Consider the following 19973-nt stretch of genomic DNA (forward strand, 5'->3'; position numbering starts at 1 on the left):
CTATTGGAAATGTTGGTTTGATGGAAGTTGTAACAACAACGCGCTAACTTATGTGAGTAATTAAATTGAGGGTTTTCCTTTTTCTTTCTTTCATACATTTGTTTTTTTTTTTTTTTTAATTTAAGTTTGACTTATATTAAAAATTCACTGAATACTTCGTGTTAAAAAGTGAATAGAAAAGATTGGAATGACGTTGATCTGAAAATTAAATTACTCTTCACCTAAAGCAATCTAATTGTCCATTCATTTTTCAAATAGGATGTAAGCCAAACTTTTTATTTTTCGCAGCGGCAACGCCTGCGAGAGCGGCGGTTGTGTATCGAATGTTTGTTTGTTATGTAACTCAGCTAATATTATGAAGGACCAATAGGGTTAAATATAAAATTAGTTCTTATGATTTGTCTCAAAATCAAATTATTCGGTCAAAAAATCCATTAGATCAAAACTATTAAAATCATATTAGAAAACTAAAAATTAAAAAAAAAAATGAATTACAAAAATCTAAGACTCAGGCGGGGCAACCCATGGCCATATTGACGCGACCTCTAACCCCCAAGGTAGCCGATCCGTGATCCGCCAACTACCACTCTTGATTGCCCATTTGACAAAATAGGATCCATTCTCAAGCTTTTTTCTATCTGGAGGGGCATGCACATTTATGGCATAGTTTCCACATGATTAAAACCATTTTCAACTTTGGGGTTTCATTGAAATTACTTATCAACTTAATATGTAAATTACTCATTTCAATTCATCATTATAATTTTTTTAAATCTCAATACAAAATATAATAAACAATTCAATTTTATCAAATCTCAAAATAATAATAATATTAAAAAATAATATTCTAACAATATTTTATCATCTCAACTCAACTCAACTCAATTCAGTTCAACATTTAAATACAGTCTAACTCAACTAATATGTTAAGCACCTTTTTATTTTTTTATTGACACCGGTTGTTCAAGATTTTGGACTAAGAGTGTGAATGCAAAGTTTCGAACCTTATATGATGATTGTCTAGTTGGAGTTGGTATCTTGTGCATTTATTTGTGAAAATATATGGATAGCCAAAGACGCACCAAAAATCGGTTCAAAGTTGTAATTGTTCTAAAACTGACTATAACCATTTACTCTTTTTAGTGGATTGGATTTATAGATGCATGGTTACCAAAACATGTAGAATAGTTTTACTGTTTTAAATAAGAGAAATAATAGTTGTAGTAGTGAGTGTACAAGTGCTGCACAATCATTTTGAAAAAATAAATAAATAAATACAGAATCCACATGAAAAAAATTAATTTTTTAATAGTGGACTCTACTTTTTTCAAAGCGACTGCACGATAGTTGCACACTTCACGACTGTATATAGCATTACTCTTTAAATAATTCTTAAAAAAAGTTTCCTTTTTATTAAAAGTTATGTGTATTTATTATTAATTATTGCTTTTAATTTTATATTTGTTCTGAGGTTGCTTAGTTATATTTTTCTATTAAATATTTAAATTAAAAATTATTCCATTGTGTTGCGTAAGAACATGCACTTCATGTGTGACTTTTTTTTTAGGTCTACTTGAAATTTGATTACAAAAACTCAAAAATCCTAAATTTAAAGGTATAAAATATAGGGGTTGGTGATCACATGCTTATCATTAATGTTATTTCCAAAATGACATGCTTTCATATCAGTTATTAAAATTTAAAAAGCTTCACATCGAGTTGATGCTTTACCTTTCTGAAAATGGCCGCTTGGTGACATGATCCTACACTAAGTCCACGTGTCAGCTTTTGAGTATGGGAACTAAATTTCAAAGCTCAAAGTCTTCCTTTCGTGTACGGATATTCATGTATTGCCATAATCCACCGGCTTTTAAATTATTATTGTCGGATCAAATCAGACTTATAATTTAATCTTGAGGTAAGATGGAAAATCAAGTTAAGTGATAAAATGAAGAAGAAATAGAATAAGTTGACTCAGATTTTTATGAGAAAAGACATAAAGACTCTTAAAAAGAAAGTGACTCAAATTTCTAACAGGAAAAGACTTTACAAGATAAGTTGGACCTCTATATATATGAGGAAATAAACAGACTCTCTACAAGCTCTCTCCACAGAAGCTCTCTACGCCAAATTTCACCACATATAGCGACTCTAAAAGATCTCTCTTAAATTTCTCCATTGTATTGAGGTATATGTGAGATATAAAAGATTGTAAAATACCCATTATAATAAATTTTGCCTCCAAACAAATCGTGGACGTAGGCATTATGCCAAATCATGTAAATTTATGTGTCTCTCTTCATTTACTTTTATTTGCTTATTTATTATCTATCATATATGGATGAATGCGAAGAACATCGTATCGAAACCCAAATCATCGGAGATAATTCTTTCCTCTATTTCGATCTGTTGTACAAATTAAGACATTAACAGTTGACGCTGTCTGTGGGATCGACTAATCTTCTACACCGGAATTGGGAGGAGGATATTTTTCGACTCACGAGATCGTCTTCAAAAAGCCAAACAAGATCTCCTCAACTTTGTTATTTTTCTTTTTGTACACAAACTAACACTGCAGTGAATGATTTAAAATATATATACAGAGAGGAAGAACACAAGAAACGAACACACATGCACCATGCACTACGCATGTGCCATGAACAGTGTACACAGGAAGGGTGCACCCACTTCCTTCATCATGTGGAACCTGAAGCCACTGGTGACTCATTGGTGATACAACGTACATAGGAAGGCTTTTGCCAAAAACTCATCAGATTGAAGCGTTGTGCACACCATGCACAGTGTGGGCAGAGAGCAACAACCTATCGGAGGCCCATGCATAGGCGTTTGTGAGTTTGCGGGGGAACCACCGACAGCCACCAGAACGCAATCTTTTTCTATTGCCAGCAAGGTAGTTCCTCTACCACGAAAGCCGATCACGTCGGGCACAACGTCGCGAGCAGAGGATCGATGAGTGTTGCTGGGCAACTTGAAAGACCACCACCTATCACAACCATGCCCACCAAATTTTTCTGTCACCAGCACAGTGAGCCTCGCCATCGTAGCTCTGCTCGCTGTGGCACTATGCAAGCAGCCGGTGAGCTCAACTGCACCACACATGCTGTCGAAGGCCCAAAATTAAGCAAATACATCGGCAAGGTAAACGACAGCTACCACCTGCCTCGCCAGCATTTCTTGTCACCGTCAAAGGAGATCCTAGACCACATAAGGGTTGCTGACCAATTCCTCGTTGCCGGAGGACCTAGACGCCAGAATGAAGTATTCATGGTTCTACACCTCCAATGACAAAAGTGGGTCGGTGAAGTCACCAGCAGATACTACCTGACCCACTGGAGTTTTCTGATAACCCTCGACCATGGAACTCCTGTTGTAGACCCGCAACAGAGCTTCTCGCCACGGAAGTTCCTCCCACCGGTGCTCGCCACCGAAGTTCCAATGTTCGCCAATAAGTTCTTCACCACCATTGCCATTTGTGAGCCATGGTGCAACCACAGAGACGATGAACACGGCCCACGCCCACCATTCCTCGCCACCCCTGTGGTGAGCAATGTCCCTTGGCGAGCAACCAGACCCACGCCCCTCGACGAGCAACTAGGCCAACGCCCCTTGGTTGTTCGCTAAGGGATGTGGATCGCCAACGCCTCCAGGCAAGCAACTAGACCAACACCTCTTGGCAAGCATAAATTCTGTAGGTACCAGTCCAATTCCTCTGGGCGAGCAACCCAAATAATGCCTCTCAGAGAGAAAAAATTTAGCAGCCCACCGTACAAGACCAACACCTTGGGTGAGAAACCAGACCAACTCCTCTAGACTAGCAACAAGACCAACGCCTCTCGACGAGCAAAAATTCAACAGTCCACCGTGCAAGACCAACGCCTTGGGCAAGTAACCAGACCAACTCCTCTAGTAGCAAACAATCCAATCAGGAAAAATGGAAAGCGGCAGCAAAATTTCTCTTTGCTGGAAATCACTCGCGCGGGTAGAACACCGCTTACAAAGCCCCTCTCAGGCATCTTAATATGTCTTCATCAGAAAAGACAGTTTGGTATTGCGGGCATCCTGGGCCTTCATCAATGCCAAAACATGGCTGCCCACGGGTATTGCCTGTGTGTCACCGGCCTTCACCACACTCGAGCAGAATGGCTCAGATTTACAAATCTCAAACTTATAATTTTTATCATTCTAACCTATTTGGTTTTAGGTGAAACCTCTCAAGACAGTCGAACTAAACCTCCTACCACAACAATGCGGTCCAGCATCCACTCAAACACCAAAGTTGAGTTCCTAGACTCGCAGTGAGCAACAGCCCACCAAAGTCGAGTCCCTAAACTCGTGGTGAACAACAGCCCTCAAACACCAGTGTTGAGTCTAAAAACTCGTAGTGCAACCAACAGGAAGGGTACAAGACCCCACAACCCATACAGTTAGCCACCAGTATCTAGTCAAAGACTTGCGGTGTAACCAATGGGTATGGAGGTCAAAGACCCCACGACCTTAGCAGTTAGCCACCAGTATCTAGTCAAAGACTCGTGGTGCAACCAATAGGCGTGGAGGTCATAAGACCCCACGACCCCAACAGTTAACCACCTGTGTCGAGTCAAAAACTTGCAGTACAACCAATAGGCTCAGAGGTCACAAGACCCCACGACCCCAACAATTAGCCACCAACGTCGAGTCAAAAACTCGCAATGCAACTAATGGGCGTGGAGGTTACAAGATCCCACAGCCCCAACAGTTAGCCACCAGTGTCAAGTCCAAAAACTTGCAATGCAACCAACAGGCATAGAAGTCACAAGACCCCATGATCCCAACAGTTAGCCACCAGTGTTGAGTCCAAAGCTTCATAGTGCAACCAACGGGTGTGGAGGTCATAAGACCTATAGTTAGCCACTAGTGTCGAGTCCAAAGACTCGCAGTGCAACCAACGGGCGGTGAGGGCACAAGACCCCACGACCTCTACAGTTAGCCACCAGTATCGAGTCAAAAACTCGCGGTGCAATCAATGGATGTGGAGGTCACAAGATCCCACGGCCCCAATAGTTAGCCACTAGTGTCGAGTCAAAGACTCGTGGTGCAACCAATTGGCATGGAAGCACATCATCTTCTCCAGCAAACGCCGAGTGTTTATTTTATGCTCGTGCCACAATTGCTGCCAGCGGATTACCTTCAGGAACGAGCCACCAAATTCTACAACCGCCTCGCACGAGTTTCCTTCGGGAACTAGTCGACGGGCTTGGCAACCACCTAATGTGGACCCGAGGAGTCAACGGGCTTCCTGACCACTTAAGCGCGGGTTACTACCAACAAACAATAAATCGAGAACACCAACAATAATTTACACCAAAGGGACAAAAAATCCACTACTACCAACAAAAGTAAAAATGATCACTAGAATACACACAAAAAACCAATCATGGAAATATGCACTATTCGCCGACAATAAAAAATTTATCATGGCAAACATCTATACAAATAAACAAACTCAAAATCGAGCTCCATGCTCATACCTAATATGGTCGAGTACAAATCCCGCCAAAGTAGAGCTCCATGCTCACATCTAATGCGATCGAGTACACGTCCCGCTTATCTCCCCAAGTTGAGCTCTTCATCGCTTAGCACAAAACAAACAGAAAACCATGGACCAAACTGGAAACCAAGGATCAATTTTCAAAATTTATTCTGTAAATTATTGACTTGAAGATTCTCAAGGCCTTATTGTCTAGTAAATTGACCTTAAAACGAACAGACTCTCCACAAGCTCTCTCCATAGAAGCATCCTACTTCAAACTTCACCACACATAGAGACTCCAAAGGATCTCCCACAAATTCCTCTATTATATTAAGCGATTTGTGAGCCAAGAGAGATTTTAAAATCACTCATTATAGTAGATTTCACCCCCAAACAACCCATGAACATAGACATTATGACAAACCACGTAAATCCTTATTTCTCTCTTCATTAGTATTATTCACTTATTTATTATTTATTATATGGATGAATACAAAGAGTATCGTTTCAAAGCCCGAATCATCTCGTGGGCCGGAGATAATTATTTCCACAATTCCGGTTTATTGTGCAAATTAAGGCATTAACAATTATGTTTTTGAAACAAAATTTCATCTCAAGGCTGATAAGTAATGTCACGTAACTCTAATTAATTGAACTATATCTCATATGGTTATAAATATCAAATTCCTTAATTATCACATTTGTAATTCAGATTCCAATTTTAAGGTGTGCAAGTTTCGTATTTCTTTTGAATAAAAGTGAAGTCTACTATTAAAAAAACAATTTTTTCACATGAGTCCTAAATTTATCCAATATTTTTAAAGGAAGTAAACGGAACTTATACGCCTTAACTACAAATATCATTTCTCTTTTATACAAAACATAGATTTTTTAGTCGGGAAATCTCAAATTTTGTTATATGTCAACACTCCAAAGCGGAAGATGGAAAAAAAAAATCCGGTTTATTTGAGTTGAGAGTCATTCTCTATGAGTTGAGTTAAGTCCAACTATTACATCGGGTCCCTAAATTAAAAAGGAAAACGAGGTATTCTACTTATGAGCCATGCATCAAAGTAGAATTTATTTGAAAAAATTGACTTTTTTTTATGATGAATCTCAATTTTTTAAGAGAAAAAGACGCATAAGAATACGTTAAAATTATATCTGGCATAACTCTTTTTATATAAATTATAAAAGAAAAAGAAAATAGAACTCCAACTCACGATTTTATCGAATGGTTATGGAGAAAGTGATGGAAAATGGAAAAATGTAACCCAAGAAAAATAAAAAAAACTCATTGAAATGATCAGAGAAGTGATATGTTGAGAATGATAGTTTTTCATTTAGCTCTTTTCAAACTTGAAACATATGAGCACGTGAGAGAGAGAGAGAGAGAGTTGACACTTACAAATTAGCTTTAAAACTGATCTGCATTTTCCTCTCACTCTAGTCTCCTATGATTTCTCTTTCCTACAATATTCATAGCAGCTGACTCAGAGCTTTTGAGGGAAAATGATCAAACTCTTGTCGTATTCCATGAGTTTGTTCGGAAGGGAACAAGAACATGTTTGGAAAGGAAAGATGGAAAGATATGAGAAAGACTCAGAGCCTTGAAAATCAAATTTTTTTGACCATTCATCTCACCATGTCGGCACCTCTATGGTCTGTTTTCGTAGCATTGCACCTTTAGACAAACGATTCTAATTTTTTTGAAAATCTTAGACTATAACGCTAACACATAAAGCCTTATAAACCTTTAGATGTGGCAATCACCCCCTGGTGGCCAGTCCCATGCAGCAAGATCCATTGTGGCCGGGGTAGCCTCCGACCACCCGCACTTGGGTTGCGAGGGCCACCACGATGCCGGCCGGGTGGGCAAATCTACCCCAAATGCGATGGACAACCACTCTTATTTTGTTTTTCAAATTTTAATTTTAATTTTCTTAATTTTTAATGTGTTTATTCTAATGTGGACATACGTGTATTTTAATTATTTAATAAAAACCTCATGTATTAACTTCGTGTTGGAGGGCATAAACTCAATCTGTGTAAAACTTATGAATTGTTTTAGTACATAAACTTGTATTATTAAGAGCCTTTTACATATTTTTTGTGCATGATTTTTCTTTTAAGGAAAAAAAAAAAAAAAAAGAAATCACGATTACATTAAAGAAGGGGTATCCGAAATAAATTTGACAATGTTTTATTATTAACATCAAAATTGAACAACCTTTCTCTTGATGACTAATGCTTGTTTTCTTAAATTTTTTTATGAGAAAGATAAACAATATATTAAAACGATAATGCAAATGTTGGGAAGGGGACCCAACAAATGTTGGGATAGTGGGTTTCGTTTGGATATAGAAACGCTCTCAACCTACCTCATCTCATCATTACAACTTTTTCAAATTTCCATACAAAATATAATAAATAATTCAGCTTTTTCAAATTTTTAAAATAATAATAATATTAAAAAAATAATATTTTATTCAACTCATCTAAAATCATCTCATCTCGTCTCATCTCACTATTCAAATGAGCCCTAAACGGATTGACATAAAGCCAAAAAAAAAAAAAAGGAAAATGGCTATATATATAAAAGGAAAAAAGCTACTTTGCCCTCCCAAATTTACCACTCAATTTGACCGCATGCAAATTTTTTTTTTTTGTACTTAATAATTAAAGAAGTTATTTTAAGTGTATTGAGATATTTTTTTTTTATTTTTTAAAATATTTAAATATATTAAAAAATGTGAAAAAAAATAAAAGAAAAAACCAAGAACTGAAGAGCGGTAAGCTTGAGCCCAAAGTAGCCCGACTCTATATAAAATTGGTCTCATACTTCATAGCATAAAGTGAAGAAAATGTCACAACTTGGGTGATCTTTAGTGCAACTTAAAGTTGGATATACTGCCTTGAAAAGCATTCTGTAAAATCTTAGATCGATGAAATAGATATTGTTGAACAAGTTTTGCTACAAATCAGCCATTGTTTACATCACATATCCCACACCTATAGTTTTTTCATAAGATGTAAGGTGTTTTTATAAGGTGTAGGGATGTTTTTCATAAGGTATAGGGATATTTTTTATAAGATATGTGGTGTGAAATAGTGAATAGTGACTGATGAGAATAATTTTTCTTGTTGAACACCAAATTTACGTTGTCGAAAGGGAGAGCACAAAGCTCTTGGACAACCAAGACGCGAAAGCCAGCAAAATTATGGTCGAGCTTGACATCGAGTAGGGAGCTCACCCACCGAAGGAGCTGCATGCCGATCAAAACAATATTTTGACCGGTTAGACCTGGACACCAAGTGACTCCAGGATGGCACCTACGCGGCGGTCGATGGTATACGATAGTAAATCAAAGCTTTGAATGTCCTATGAAATCGAACAAAAAAAATAACCAAAGCATGTAGAAAAACACAAAAATGACTATACTTGATACTAGAGGGAATGCGAAGGTGACCAATAGCATAAAATCTCATATAGAGAGTAATGCTAGTATGTATTATGCATTTTTAATCATAGTTGTTGGATATAAATGTTCAGTGGGCGGGAAAAGATTTTCAAGTGACTAAAGACCAAAATCATGAGAGATTCATGTGGTAAAAGACGAGTAAAGGATCAAACTACATTAAACACACCATATGAGTTAAAGGATAAAGTCAACCACCCGTATCTATCTAATGTCAGGATGAGTCTGTAAAGATAAATCCTAGAAAAACATATGTCATATGGAAACCTTGCTAATCGTATCTCAATGATACATGAATCTCTCAATGTAAACCAAAGTAAGATATCCACGCCAGATAAGCGCTATTAACGATTGATGTTAGATAAGGTAACATACCAAAATAGGCATTGAGAGTCGAATCTATGGAGAAGTTTTGTCATATTAGGTCACATCTATTATGTATGGCAGCTAGGGTTTCGTAGGAATCGGGAAGTGTCTAAAATGTAATTTTCTTTATTAAGTCAGATATTATAGTCTGTTTATTATTGTTGGTTTCCGTTGGATTAGAGTCGCGTGTTATAGTCTTGATTAAGTCCAGTTTCTGTTTTAGTAGTCAGTTAATAAAAACGTGGGTACTGCTTTTAGGCTGAGCCAACGTGTAGGAAGTGGATTGTTTTGTTTGTAGTCTTATTTAATGTTTGTAAGCCTGCCGGATGAAAAAAGATATGATATCTTTTTCAATCTCAAATTTTGAGTTTAAGGAGGCACCTCGAATAGCCAAAGACATTTACATAATTAATTTCATCAATTATCAAGAATCATAACAACATCAACCTTTATAGATAACCCACTAGGCACATACCATTGATTCCTAGATCCTTTAGTTATGGCAGGAGTATATAACACTTCGTCGACTTAAATATTGGAGGCATCTCCTATTAGGCACCAAGTTCTTTCCGATTGCAAGTTGCTAAGACACGTCTTAAAAATTGCATCAACAATAGTCACACCATATGTAACACATTTTAAAATCTATTTAAAATAGGTTAATAACAAGACTCGAAGTAGTTTGAAATTGAAGAAAAACATTTATGTTATGTTATTTATGTGCATAAAAAAATGAAAATTATATACACCAAATTAGTATCTCACTTTATCTCATCATATAAAATGTGACGCGTTTATCATCATTAAATAATTATTTATTAGATATTTTTTATCATCTAATGATAATAAATGTGTCATATCTTACATTTATAAGATAATAGTAGGATAAGAATGTGATGTATATCATTACTCATTAAAAAAATATATTTATATATTATATATATGAAAAATTCTATACATTATACTATCATCTTACTTTCATCCCACTAAATATGATGTGATATATTTATCACTATTAATAATCATTTATTACATGCTTCTTTATTATTTAATAGTAATGAATGTGTAACATACTATTCAGTATGATCAAAATAGAATGAGAATGTAGTATATAATATTACACTATGTGTATATATATAGTAAAATATCGCGAGATTTTGTCGGCGGCGTATGAAGGGAGAGGACAGCAAAAAATGGAATGCAGACTCGGCCCTCTCGTAGTAAACCATGGAGCCGGACTGTAGAAAGAAAGAAAGAAAGCAACCACCAACCCCTTTACGGACAGTCCGATCGCCGACGCCACGTAGCTTAATATCCACCGCCGGATCTTCCACACTTAATTCCCTTGGACCCACCTGTATCCCCTCCCAGCTGGCCCCTATTTATTGGCTGACTTGACCCATCTCTCTCCCTCCCTCTCTCTCGCTTTCGACCCAACCCACCGATTAGAAGCTCCCTCTCTGTGTCTGTACTCGCGCTTATTCACTCGCCGGGCCGGGCTCGCGGGAGACTTGTAACGATCTGTCGCCAGAATTCCTCCTGATCTCCCAAGTCCTTTGTATTAACTGGTATTACCGATTTTGAATTCGATCCCTTTGAAGTCCAAGATCTTATCGTTTTCATTGCTTGGTGCTTCCGAGTTCGGCATTGGTGAAGATCGAAGCTTTTTGTTGGGTAATGCGCGTGGAGATCAGTGTTCTTTTCCGGGGGCTGGAAATCGTGCTATTTGTGGTAAGGTTCGGTGAGCTTTAGGAAGGATTTGGATCTTTCTCGTTTTGGAAATTATCACGGTTACGGAGCCGTAATGAGAAATTCGGTTTTTTTTTTTCTTTCTGAATTTAGGGTTTTGGTTTTCATTCTCGGTTTCCACTTCCTGATCATGAGCTGATACAGCTGAATGACAACAAATCGCTTTGCATGGGGGGAAGACGAGCGAGATGTGCAGGATAGAGAGGAAGAGCTGTGAATATAAGGAGGAGGAGGAGGAGGAGGAGGAGAAGAGAGAGAGGAGAATAGAGATGGGTTTGAAGGCAATGGGTGGTGGGGGAGAGGCTAGGGTTGATAAGCTGAAGGGCTCGATGTCGAGGTCAAGGATGAAGCTATGGATGATACGCGCCACGACTTCCGTTTTGCTCTGGACCTGCGTCGTACAGTTGACGGCATTGGGGGATATGTGGGGGCCTAGGGTTTTGAAGGGCTGGCCCTCTTGTTTCTCCCAGGAGTCCTCCGTCAACAACGCTGTCAGTGTGCCCCTTGTTCCGCCCCTTGTTCTTCCGCCCAAAAGTGAGCTTCTTTCCCTAATTGATTGGGTATTTTACTAGAAATATGATCTTCTTTGTTGCTTTTGTTTGGGTTTAGCGGTTTATACGTTGGAGTGGTGATCTAATCAGAGGCGACTTTCTTGAAACCTGGAAATGTAGTTTTTTGCATTTTCATTTTCACTAGTTAAATGGGGCTTTTGAAAGCTTTTGTGTAAATTTCATCTTTGTATTTGGGATGTTGGGAAATTCTCATTTTGGAAGAAATATTTGATTCTCCGTTCTTCCATGTGATAGGATTCTAAGGCCACATTATCATTATCATTATCATTATTATTTGTTGATGATCAGTAGTACATCGATCTAAGTTTTGGTGTGTGTTTTATAGGGGTTTATAAGAACAACGGTTACCTTATGGTCTCATGCAATGGAGGACTCAATCAAATGAGAGCAGCGGTGAGTGTTTAACTATCATGCCTCCATTTGCAGATGACCTTGTATTGAGTGATCTAACTTCTGATATTTTAAATATGGTAATGTATCCATCCGTATGGTGATCAGTCTTATGTTTATCTGTTTACAGATCTGTGACATGGTTGCTATTGCAAGATATTTAAATGTCACACTTATAGTCCCTGAGCTGGATAAAACATCCTTTTGGGCTGATCCCAGGTGTGTTTAACTTTTCTCTCCACTCTCTAGTTATGAAGCATGGTTCTCTTTCTTTGTGTCAAATGAATATTTATGTATAAATGTTGCAGTGAATTCCAAGACATATTTGATGTGGATCATTTCATTACTTCCTTGAGAGATGAGGTTCGAGTATTGAAAGAATTGCCTCCCAGGCTCAAGAAGAGAGTGGAACTAGGAAGGGTTTATTCAATGCCTCCGATCAGCTGGTCTGACATATCTTACTATCATAATCAGGTTTGTTTTATATTGTTGTTCTGGGCCTAACGGTAGCCCCTTCTGTTTGGCAAGAACATCAGATTGCATGTCACAAAACCTAAACATCATTGAAAATGCCCCTACTATTTCTGACTTGGATTTTTTTCTTGGGAACTTCTATATCTTTTTCTTTGGAATGTAGGATTTACCTCAACCATTCGCAACAATTATTCGATATTTAGCATTATACTTGACCAGTTATGATCCTTTTCATTTGTCGAGATTTCTGTCAAAAGTAATGGTTACTGTATTTGTTTTTGTCATACAGATTCTTCCTCTAATACAGAAGTACAAAGTTGTACATCTAAATAGGACGGATGCTCGACTGGCCAATAATGGCCAACCTTTGATGCTCCAGAAGCTGCGCTGCAGAGTAAATTTTAGTGCTCTGAGATTCACTTCTCAGATAGAAGAGTTGGGTAGAAGGGTTATCAAACTTTTAAGGCAAAATGGTCCATTCCTGGTACTTCATCTTAGGTATGAAATGGACATGTTGGCATTTTCTGGCTGCACTCAAGGTTGCAACAATGAGGAGGTGGAGGAGTTGACAAGAATGAGGTGAAGCTTTGTCTATTTCTCTAATGAGCAATCAGACAGGGCTGTCTGAACTCTCAAAATTACATTTCATCCTCGGTCCATCTCATCATTTGCATAATTTTACAGGTATGCTTATCCCTGGTGGAAAGAGAAAATAATAAACTCTGAATTGAAAAGGAAAGATGGTCTGTGCCCTTTGACACCTGAGGAAACTGCTCTGACACTCAGCGCATTGGACATCGATCCTAGTTTCCAGATTTATATAGCAGCTGGTGAGATTTATGGCGGAGAAAGGAGAATGGCAAGTCTTGCGAGGGCTTATCCAAAATTGGTGAGTAGATAATTTTGAGGCAAAATCCTAGACTTTGGTGCTTGGTTATTGTTCTTCCTCCTCTTTACAGCTTGTCCTGGGTTTCTTAATACAGGTCAGAAAGGAGACACTATTGGAACCGTCTGACCTTCGGTTTTTCCAAAATCACTCATCCCAGATGGCCGCATTGGATTATCTAGTCTCACTGGAGAGTGATATTTTTGTCCCTACATTTGATGGAAACATGGCCAAGGTTGTTGAAGGCCACCGCAGGTATTGTAATTACTTAACCAGTTCAGTTGTTTCTTTTAATTAGGAAAAATGAATTTTGCTAACTTAAATCACTACAAGTGCCATCCCAGTTTTCTGTATTTTTCACCGGAGACTTGTAGTTTGTGCATGACACTTAAAGCTATATGTTCTTTTGACTGAAAAGATTTCCAATTTTGGGCAACAAGGGAGGCTTGTGATGTGGTCTCTCTATGTTTCTGGATTTACTTTATATTATATGCTTTGAATGCTAGTCCATTTTAATTGTGCTGAAACATTTCGTTTCAATTGAGACATCTGTTTTCCTTTTCAGATTTCTTGGATTTAAGAAGACAATTTTATTGGATAGAGGAATGCTGGTAAATTTGATAGACCAGTACAATATGGGAACACTTAGTTGGGATGAGTTCTCATCTGCAGTGAAGGAAACTCATGCATATCGTATGGGTAACCCAACTAAAAGGTCGGTGATCCCAGACAGACCCAAAGAAGAGGACTATTTCTATGCCAACCCAGAAGAGTGTTTGCCACCATCGGACGAATCGTTCAGTAGTGCGTAAGCATTATGTCAGGAGATTGTGATATTCGTTAGTGTTCTTCTACAGTGCTTTTTCAGCATAGATCTTTAGATAGTTCTCCACACGGAGGTACAATGATAATGAAGAAACTTGTTCCAAAGAGAAGATTACATGGATTTTAAACTTTAAAGAAAGCCTGGGGAGGATCTATGGAAGCAGCTAGAGGACAGCATTATCCTTTTTTATTTTGCCAATAATTGATCCAATTCATGTATAGAAGCTACCCTGCCATTACAGGGTGAGAGCAGAAGGATCTGCATTGTACACTGGAGGGATGCAAATATAGATTTGGTTTATGCAAACTGTGGATTCATGGAAGGTTAATATACCTCTTCCCCTCCATTTTCTTTCTTTTTTCTTTTTTTTTACCCTCTCGGATTGGCCACGGTCTTCTGATTTTCTCTAGCATAAATTACATTATAATCTTATCCTCTAAACATATCATTGTCACTGCCCTACTGCTTGGGTGCACTAGTACACCATGGAATGATAAGGTGAGGTATGTATGCAGTTTTCGCAAACCACTGCATTGTTTAATATGTTGTGTTCAATATTACCTTTTGGGTTTTAAGTCATCAAAAAGGGCTGGCTGGCTCTTCCAGTTAAAATAATGCCCCCTTTTCAAACACTAGGGTGATTGTAATTCGTGGAACTGTGTTAACTTGCAGACAAAGCATGAAAAAAAAAAAAAAAACTAGGTTTAGGTAAGTGTCACAACTCACAAGCCTAGCACGTGATAATGACAAGCCAGCCGATGTAGCCATTCAAATAATATATGTTCTTCAGGGCCATTTGGTGGGTCAGTGGGGGAGTCTGGGGAAGATGTGTTTGATTGTGATCCTTTTGTGGGTGTAACAAGCTTTGCTAAATTTCTGGTCAACCTGGAGATTTTGTGCATAAATTGTTGGTAGAATATGCAAATTTGCAGACACAGATCATATGTGAAGTGATAAGTTGTATAAACAACTATATTGAGATCCTTTTCAGACTATTTTTTTGGGATTGAATGTAATCTTAAATGATTGCATATGGTCCTTTTCTTGATTAGGTGGCATGTGTTTGCTTTTAATGATTTTTCCTCTTGAGAGAGAGAGAGAGATCAGGTGGAACTTTTCTACTTTGTTGGAAGACGCGTGAAATATGTGGAGACTACATTATCGGTGATTGATAATAAAGATGCTGTCAATGGGTACCACCAACTTAATATCGGTGATTGATGATAAAAGATACTTTCCCTTTCTCTTTCCCTTTTTCTTTTTCTTTACCCAAGGGTATTGACAGGGAGAAGAGAAGATGATCCATTCAGACAATTAGCTTTTATTGCTCATTATTTATGTAGAAGTTGACCAAATTAATTTCTCCGAAAGACTAAAAAAACAAATCAATAAATTTGTGAAGCCTGTTGTAAGTTGAGTAATGGAATATATTTATCATTTGATCTTACTTTTATTCATTTTTCATTTGATCTTATTTATATTCATTTGATATTTTCCATTCACTTTAAGACGTTTTTTATTTTTTATTTTTAAAAACTCCATTTCATATTACTTTTGGTATATCATCACTTTTGGATTCTTGTTATTTTTAATTTTTAAAAAATTAAAAAATTGATGAGTAATATCACGTTATTACAGTAGAATATTAGTAAAATTATAGTTCAGTACGTAGAATTTTTCATAGTTATAAAAGGTTGTCAATCTAATAGATTTTAGTTGAAGAAACCCATTAATCCATCCATAGTTTTAACTTTATGATTGAGTAATGTTATACAATTTTAAGGTGCGTAAATCTCGCATACTTGAAAAAAAAAAAAGTAGAATCCATATTGAAAAAATAGATTTTTTTATGTTAGTCCTAAATTTGTCAACTATTTTTAAATGGAGTACTTGTGATTTATCCACCTTAAGACTGTATAAATAATTTTCATTAAGATATATAATATAAAAAAGGTGATGGGGAGGATTCTTTTTATATACATTTGGGGGAGGGGGATTTTGAACTCCAGACTTCCATTTAAATGGTAGTTTTTCAATTAAAAAAAGAGTTGTGCTACACCCGACATATTCTCCCGAGAAGGCCAAATGCCTTTTTTCATGCATTTTTTTTATATCCTTAAACAGTTTTTTAAAAAGAAATCACAATATTATTAAAAAACATTTACTTAATTACTAAATAAAAAAAATGTCGGTAGGCACTCTCCAGTCTTGGGACCCTAAGCATTTTTGTCAAAAAAAAAAAACTGAAAAAAGGAAAAAAGGGTGTGAATTTAATATGAGCAGGCCAAAAAGGCAAACAATGATATTGTTCATATCAGCTATGTGGCATTAAATGATAGATTCACAAGTGAAACATAATAATAGTCTCCAATCAACTAATGGTATATAATGAAATGATGAGTAACATTTCTCGAAAAGATGCAACATATTACACTTTTTCTAATTAATGAATTTGTTTAATAAAAAAAATTAATGCATTTGTAATAATAAACTTAATCGTAATTAATTATTAATATTTATTGCAATTTAAATTGTTTTATAGCCAGGGACAAAAGAGAGTTTGTCTTCATTGGAATGCTTCCTGGAATTTGCAGGTTTTAATAACATAAAAAATTGACCAATAATTATATCAGTCTTTTCCTAAGCGAAGAAAAAAAAAAGAAAAAGAAATGAAATAAAAAATGAAAAAATATATTCATCATTTCAACTTCTATCATCCTCCCATCATTCCATAATATAACATTAAATGATAGGTTTACAAGTAAAATATAATAAATAATTTTCAATCACCTGATGCCACGTCATAAGATGATGAAAGTTGAGATAATTATAAGAAGTGAAAAAATGAGAACAAAAAACAAAAAGGTGGTTATAATTTCTTGAAATGAGTTATTATATTATAAGCTGATATGGAGAGCACATCATCCAATAACTTAAATGATAAATTTAATTTGTAAAATTCAAATTTTAAAATTTATCTTTCAAATCAAATTATATCATGTAAGTACTTTACTATCTGTATTTTACACACTAGCTTGGGAATAAAATTATTAAGATTTAAATTTTAAAATTTATCTTCTAAATTAAATTATGTCATATAAATATTTTATTAGATATATTTTACATACAAATTTCAGAATAAAATAACTGTCCTTAAAAAATAAAAAATCAAATATTTTTTTTGTCACGTCTCTAAAAAATCAAATCTTAAAAATAAAATAACGTCTCTAAACATTGTTTTTTGTCACGAGAGTACCAATGTCTAGAAGTGGGAGACTTGAGAAACATTAATATATATAGTCCTCTCTCAAAAATAAATTATTTTTTTGTTCATAGGCTTTCATTGAATGATCCAAGAACCACCTAGGAGGATGGAGGGCCACTACTTTTAATATGTTCAATTATCACACAAACGAATAAGAATTGGCCGGGTACTAGAGTACACAAATAAAGATGTTATATATATATATATATATATATATATATATATATATATATGAAATAATATTTAAATTTTAAAGTATGTAAATCACGCTCATTTTTTTAAAAAAGAAAACAGGATTTACTATTAAAAAAATAATTGTTTTATATGAGTCACAAATTTATCTTCTCTTAGAAGGAGTGTGCAATACTTGCATACCCTATAACTGTATTTAACATTACTATATATATATATATGAAAAAAAAAGGTAGAAATGAGATTCAATTATAGCCACTAATTTAGTGAAATTACAAAATCTTTTTTCTAATTAATTTAGAGTTTTTTAAAATTCCATAATGAATAACACATTTAGAAAAATGTTTACATAACATAATTTGTTTTAAAATATAGATTTTAAAATTTGAATATTACAGATCAAGTCCTATTATATAAGTGATATGGATTGTGTGTTCTACACGCAGACTTAAAAATAGAATTACTTTTTTTTTTTAATGAGTTAGAGATCCAATAAAACAAATTATTATGTTAATGGGAATGGCGTGAACAGAGTAATATTTTATTTATGTTTGAGATGAATATTTATTCCCATTAAAATATGAATCTATCTTCAACTAAAATTTGAACCCAAATCCTTGATTGACATCACTAATAATAAACAATAGCCCATCAAAGAGGAAAGGAAAGCAAGAGATTGTGAAGGGCTGTGATAAAACTAAGCATTATGACTTCATTCTAGTAGTCTGTAGCTGATGAGAGTTGGTGTCCATTAAATTGGGGAACATCGCAAGTGTTTTGAGCAAAAAATGGTCAATTTGGAGAAGAATACACCCAATTTTCACTTGATCCAACGTTTTCCAAATTTTGATGCAGCACCTGATCCAATGTAGTTCAAGATATCACCATTTATGGGGGCTCCTTGGTTAGTGTACATTTAAATCTTAAAATTAATTAATTAGGCCATGTGTTTATCTAATGAGAAAGTCTATTATGCCGCCTCCATATTACAGTTTAAGTGTACCGTTTGGAAAATTTTTTTTCTTTTTTTTTTTTTACTTAGTAATTAAGGAAATGATTTTAAGTGGATTGGTATACATTTTTTATTTTTTAAAAATATTTAAATATATTTAAAAAATGAAGAAAAAATAAAAACTCAAAAAATGTTGTGCAATCAAACCGAGCAGGCTACTCTAGGCAGCCTGACTCTTCTCTAATTCCACGACTAACTAATATCCAAAGTTCGAGCATTTTTTAATTAAAAACTTTATATACAATTATTTTTACGTATTTTTTGTACACTCTATTAATGTGATTGATTACGTCATTTTTTGTTTAATATAAAATAACTGAACTAAGGGACATTAATTTATGCAAACAGTTTATACATTGACGTAGCCAATCACAGGTCTCTACACAGCTAAGGGACTGAGCCTGACTACACCCTTTATTACTCAAACCCAAGCCCACAATGCCTTGGTCCACCACTGTGATGTACTGAACTGTGACATGGATTGGAGGTTTGCAAGTGGATATATTGAGCTGGAAATCCTCATAAGAGCTGCAAATAGACTTTTTTTTATCTCCACATGCGCAGCTTTGGGTATGGGCGAAGATGGATTTTTTCCTGTCCATTGTATGCGTATTGGAAGGAGATTCATCCCTTACCTCAACTTTGTAGTAAGGAGGGAGAAGAATACCACATGTGCAGTGGGGGGACCTGGAAAGGTCTTACCTCCACCACACTCTTCCGCAGGGGATCTCACACCTACTACAACCATAATGGAGTTGCAAGTATTTGCATGTGGTGGATGTCTCTTGCTTACATGAAGCTGAAGCTGAAGTTATATCCCACCAACTTTGTGGTGAGACTTTTTAATTTATTATTTTTATTATTTTTCCTTTTTTATTTTAATAATCTTAGTTCGCTTATTGATGATTGGGCACACGATGCGAGATGGTCACATCAACAATTTCCATCAAGGATTTAAGTGAAGAGTATATTTTAAATTAAGATTATTTCTATAAAACAATATTACTTTTACAAGAAATATTATTCATCAGTTACTATTCTCTCACAATTTACATCTATAGTTTTTTTTTTTTATAAGGTGTGAGGTATTTTTCATATAGTATAGGGTAGTGAATAGTAACTGATGAGAAAAATTTTTCTATTTTTATAAATTATTTTACAAAAATGTCCCCCATTAAAAACAGAATTATGCAAAAAAAAAATTATAAAAATAGTTGTAAGTGAATGATTTT

At 35.6% G+C, this 19973-nt stretch overlaps 1 protein-coding gene across 2 annotated transcripts; it reads left to right on the forward strand.

Moving 5' to 3' along the window:
- Positions 1-10659: 10659 nt before the first annotated feature.
- LOC121245042 (rhamnogalacturonan I rhamnosyltransferase 1-like) lies at positions 10660-14578 on the forward strand. 2 transcript variants are annotated; one of them, XM_041143317.1, is made up of 9 exons: positions 10660-11111; positions 11218-11658; positions 12022-12089; positions 12217-12305; positions 12395-12560; positions 12850-13139; positions 13245-13449; positions 13544-13701; positions 14012-14578. In XM_041143317.1, exons 2-9 carry the CDS (start codon positions 11313-11315, stop codon positions 14256-14258), a joined length of 1569 nt encoding a protein of 522 aa, XP_040999251.1. In that variant the 5' UTR covers positions 10660-11111; positions 11218-11312; the 3' UTR covers positions 14259-14578. The 2 variants fall into 2 exon arrangements, with proteins under 2 accessions (XP_040999251.1, XP_040999250.1); XM_041143316.1 differs by having other exon boundaries at positions 10661-11106.
- Positions 14579-19973: the final 5395 nt, after the last annotated feature.

This window comes from Juglans microcarpa x Juglans regia, chromosome 8S (assembly GCF_004785595.1).
Source record: "Juglans microcarpa x Juglans regia isolate MS1-56 chromosome 8S, Jm3101_v1.0, whole genome shotgun sequence".
Classification (NCBI taxonomy): domain Eukaryota; kingdom Viridiplantae; phylum Streptophyta; class Magnoliopsida; order Fagales; family Juglandaceae; genus Juglans; species Juglans microcarpa x Juglans regia.

Coding starts and splice junctions, on each gene's coding strand:
- LOC121245042 (XM_041143317.1), top strand. CDS start 11,313: ATGTGCAGGATAGAGAGGAAGAGCTGTGAATATAAGGAGGAGGAGGAG. Junction 12,561..12,849: donor TATCTTACTATCATAATCAG/GTTTGTTTTATA, acceptor TTTGTCATACAG/ATTCTTCCTCTAATACAGAA. Junction 13,702..14,011: donor GTTGTTGAAGGCCACCGCAG/GTATTGTAATTA, acceptor TTTCCTTTTCAG/ATTTCTTGGATTTAAGAAGA.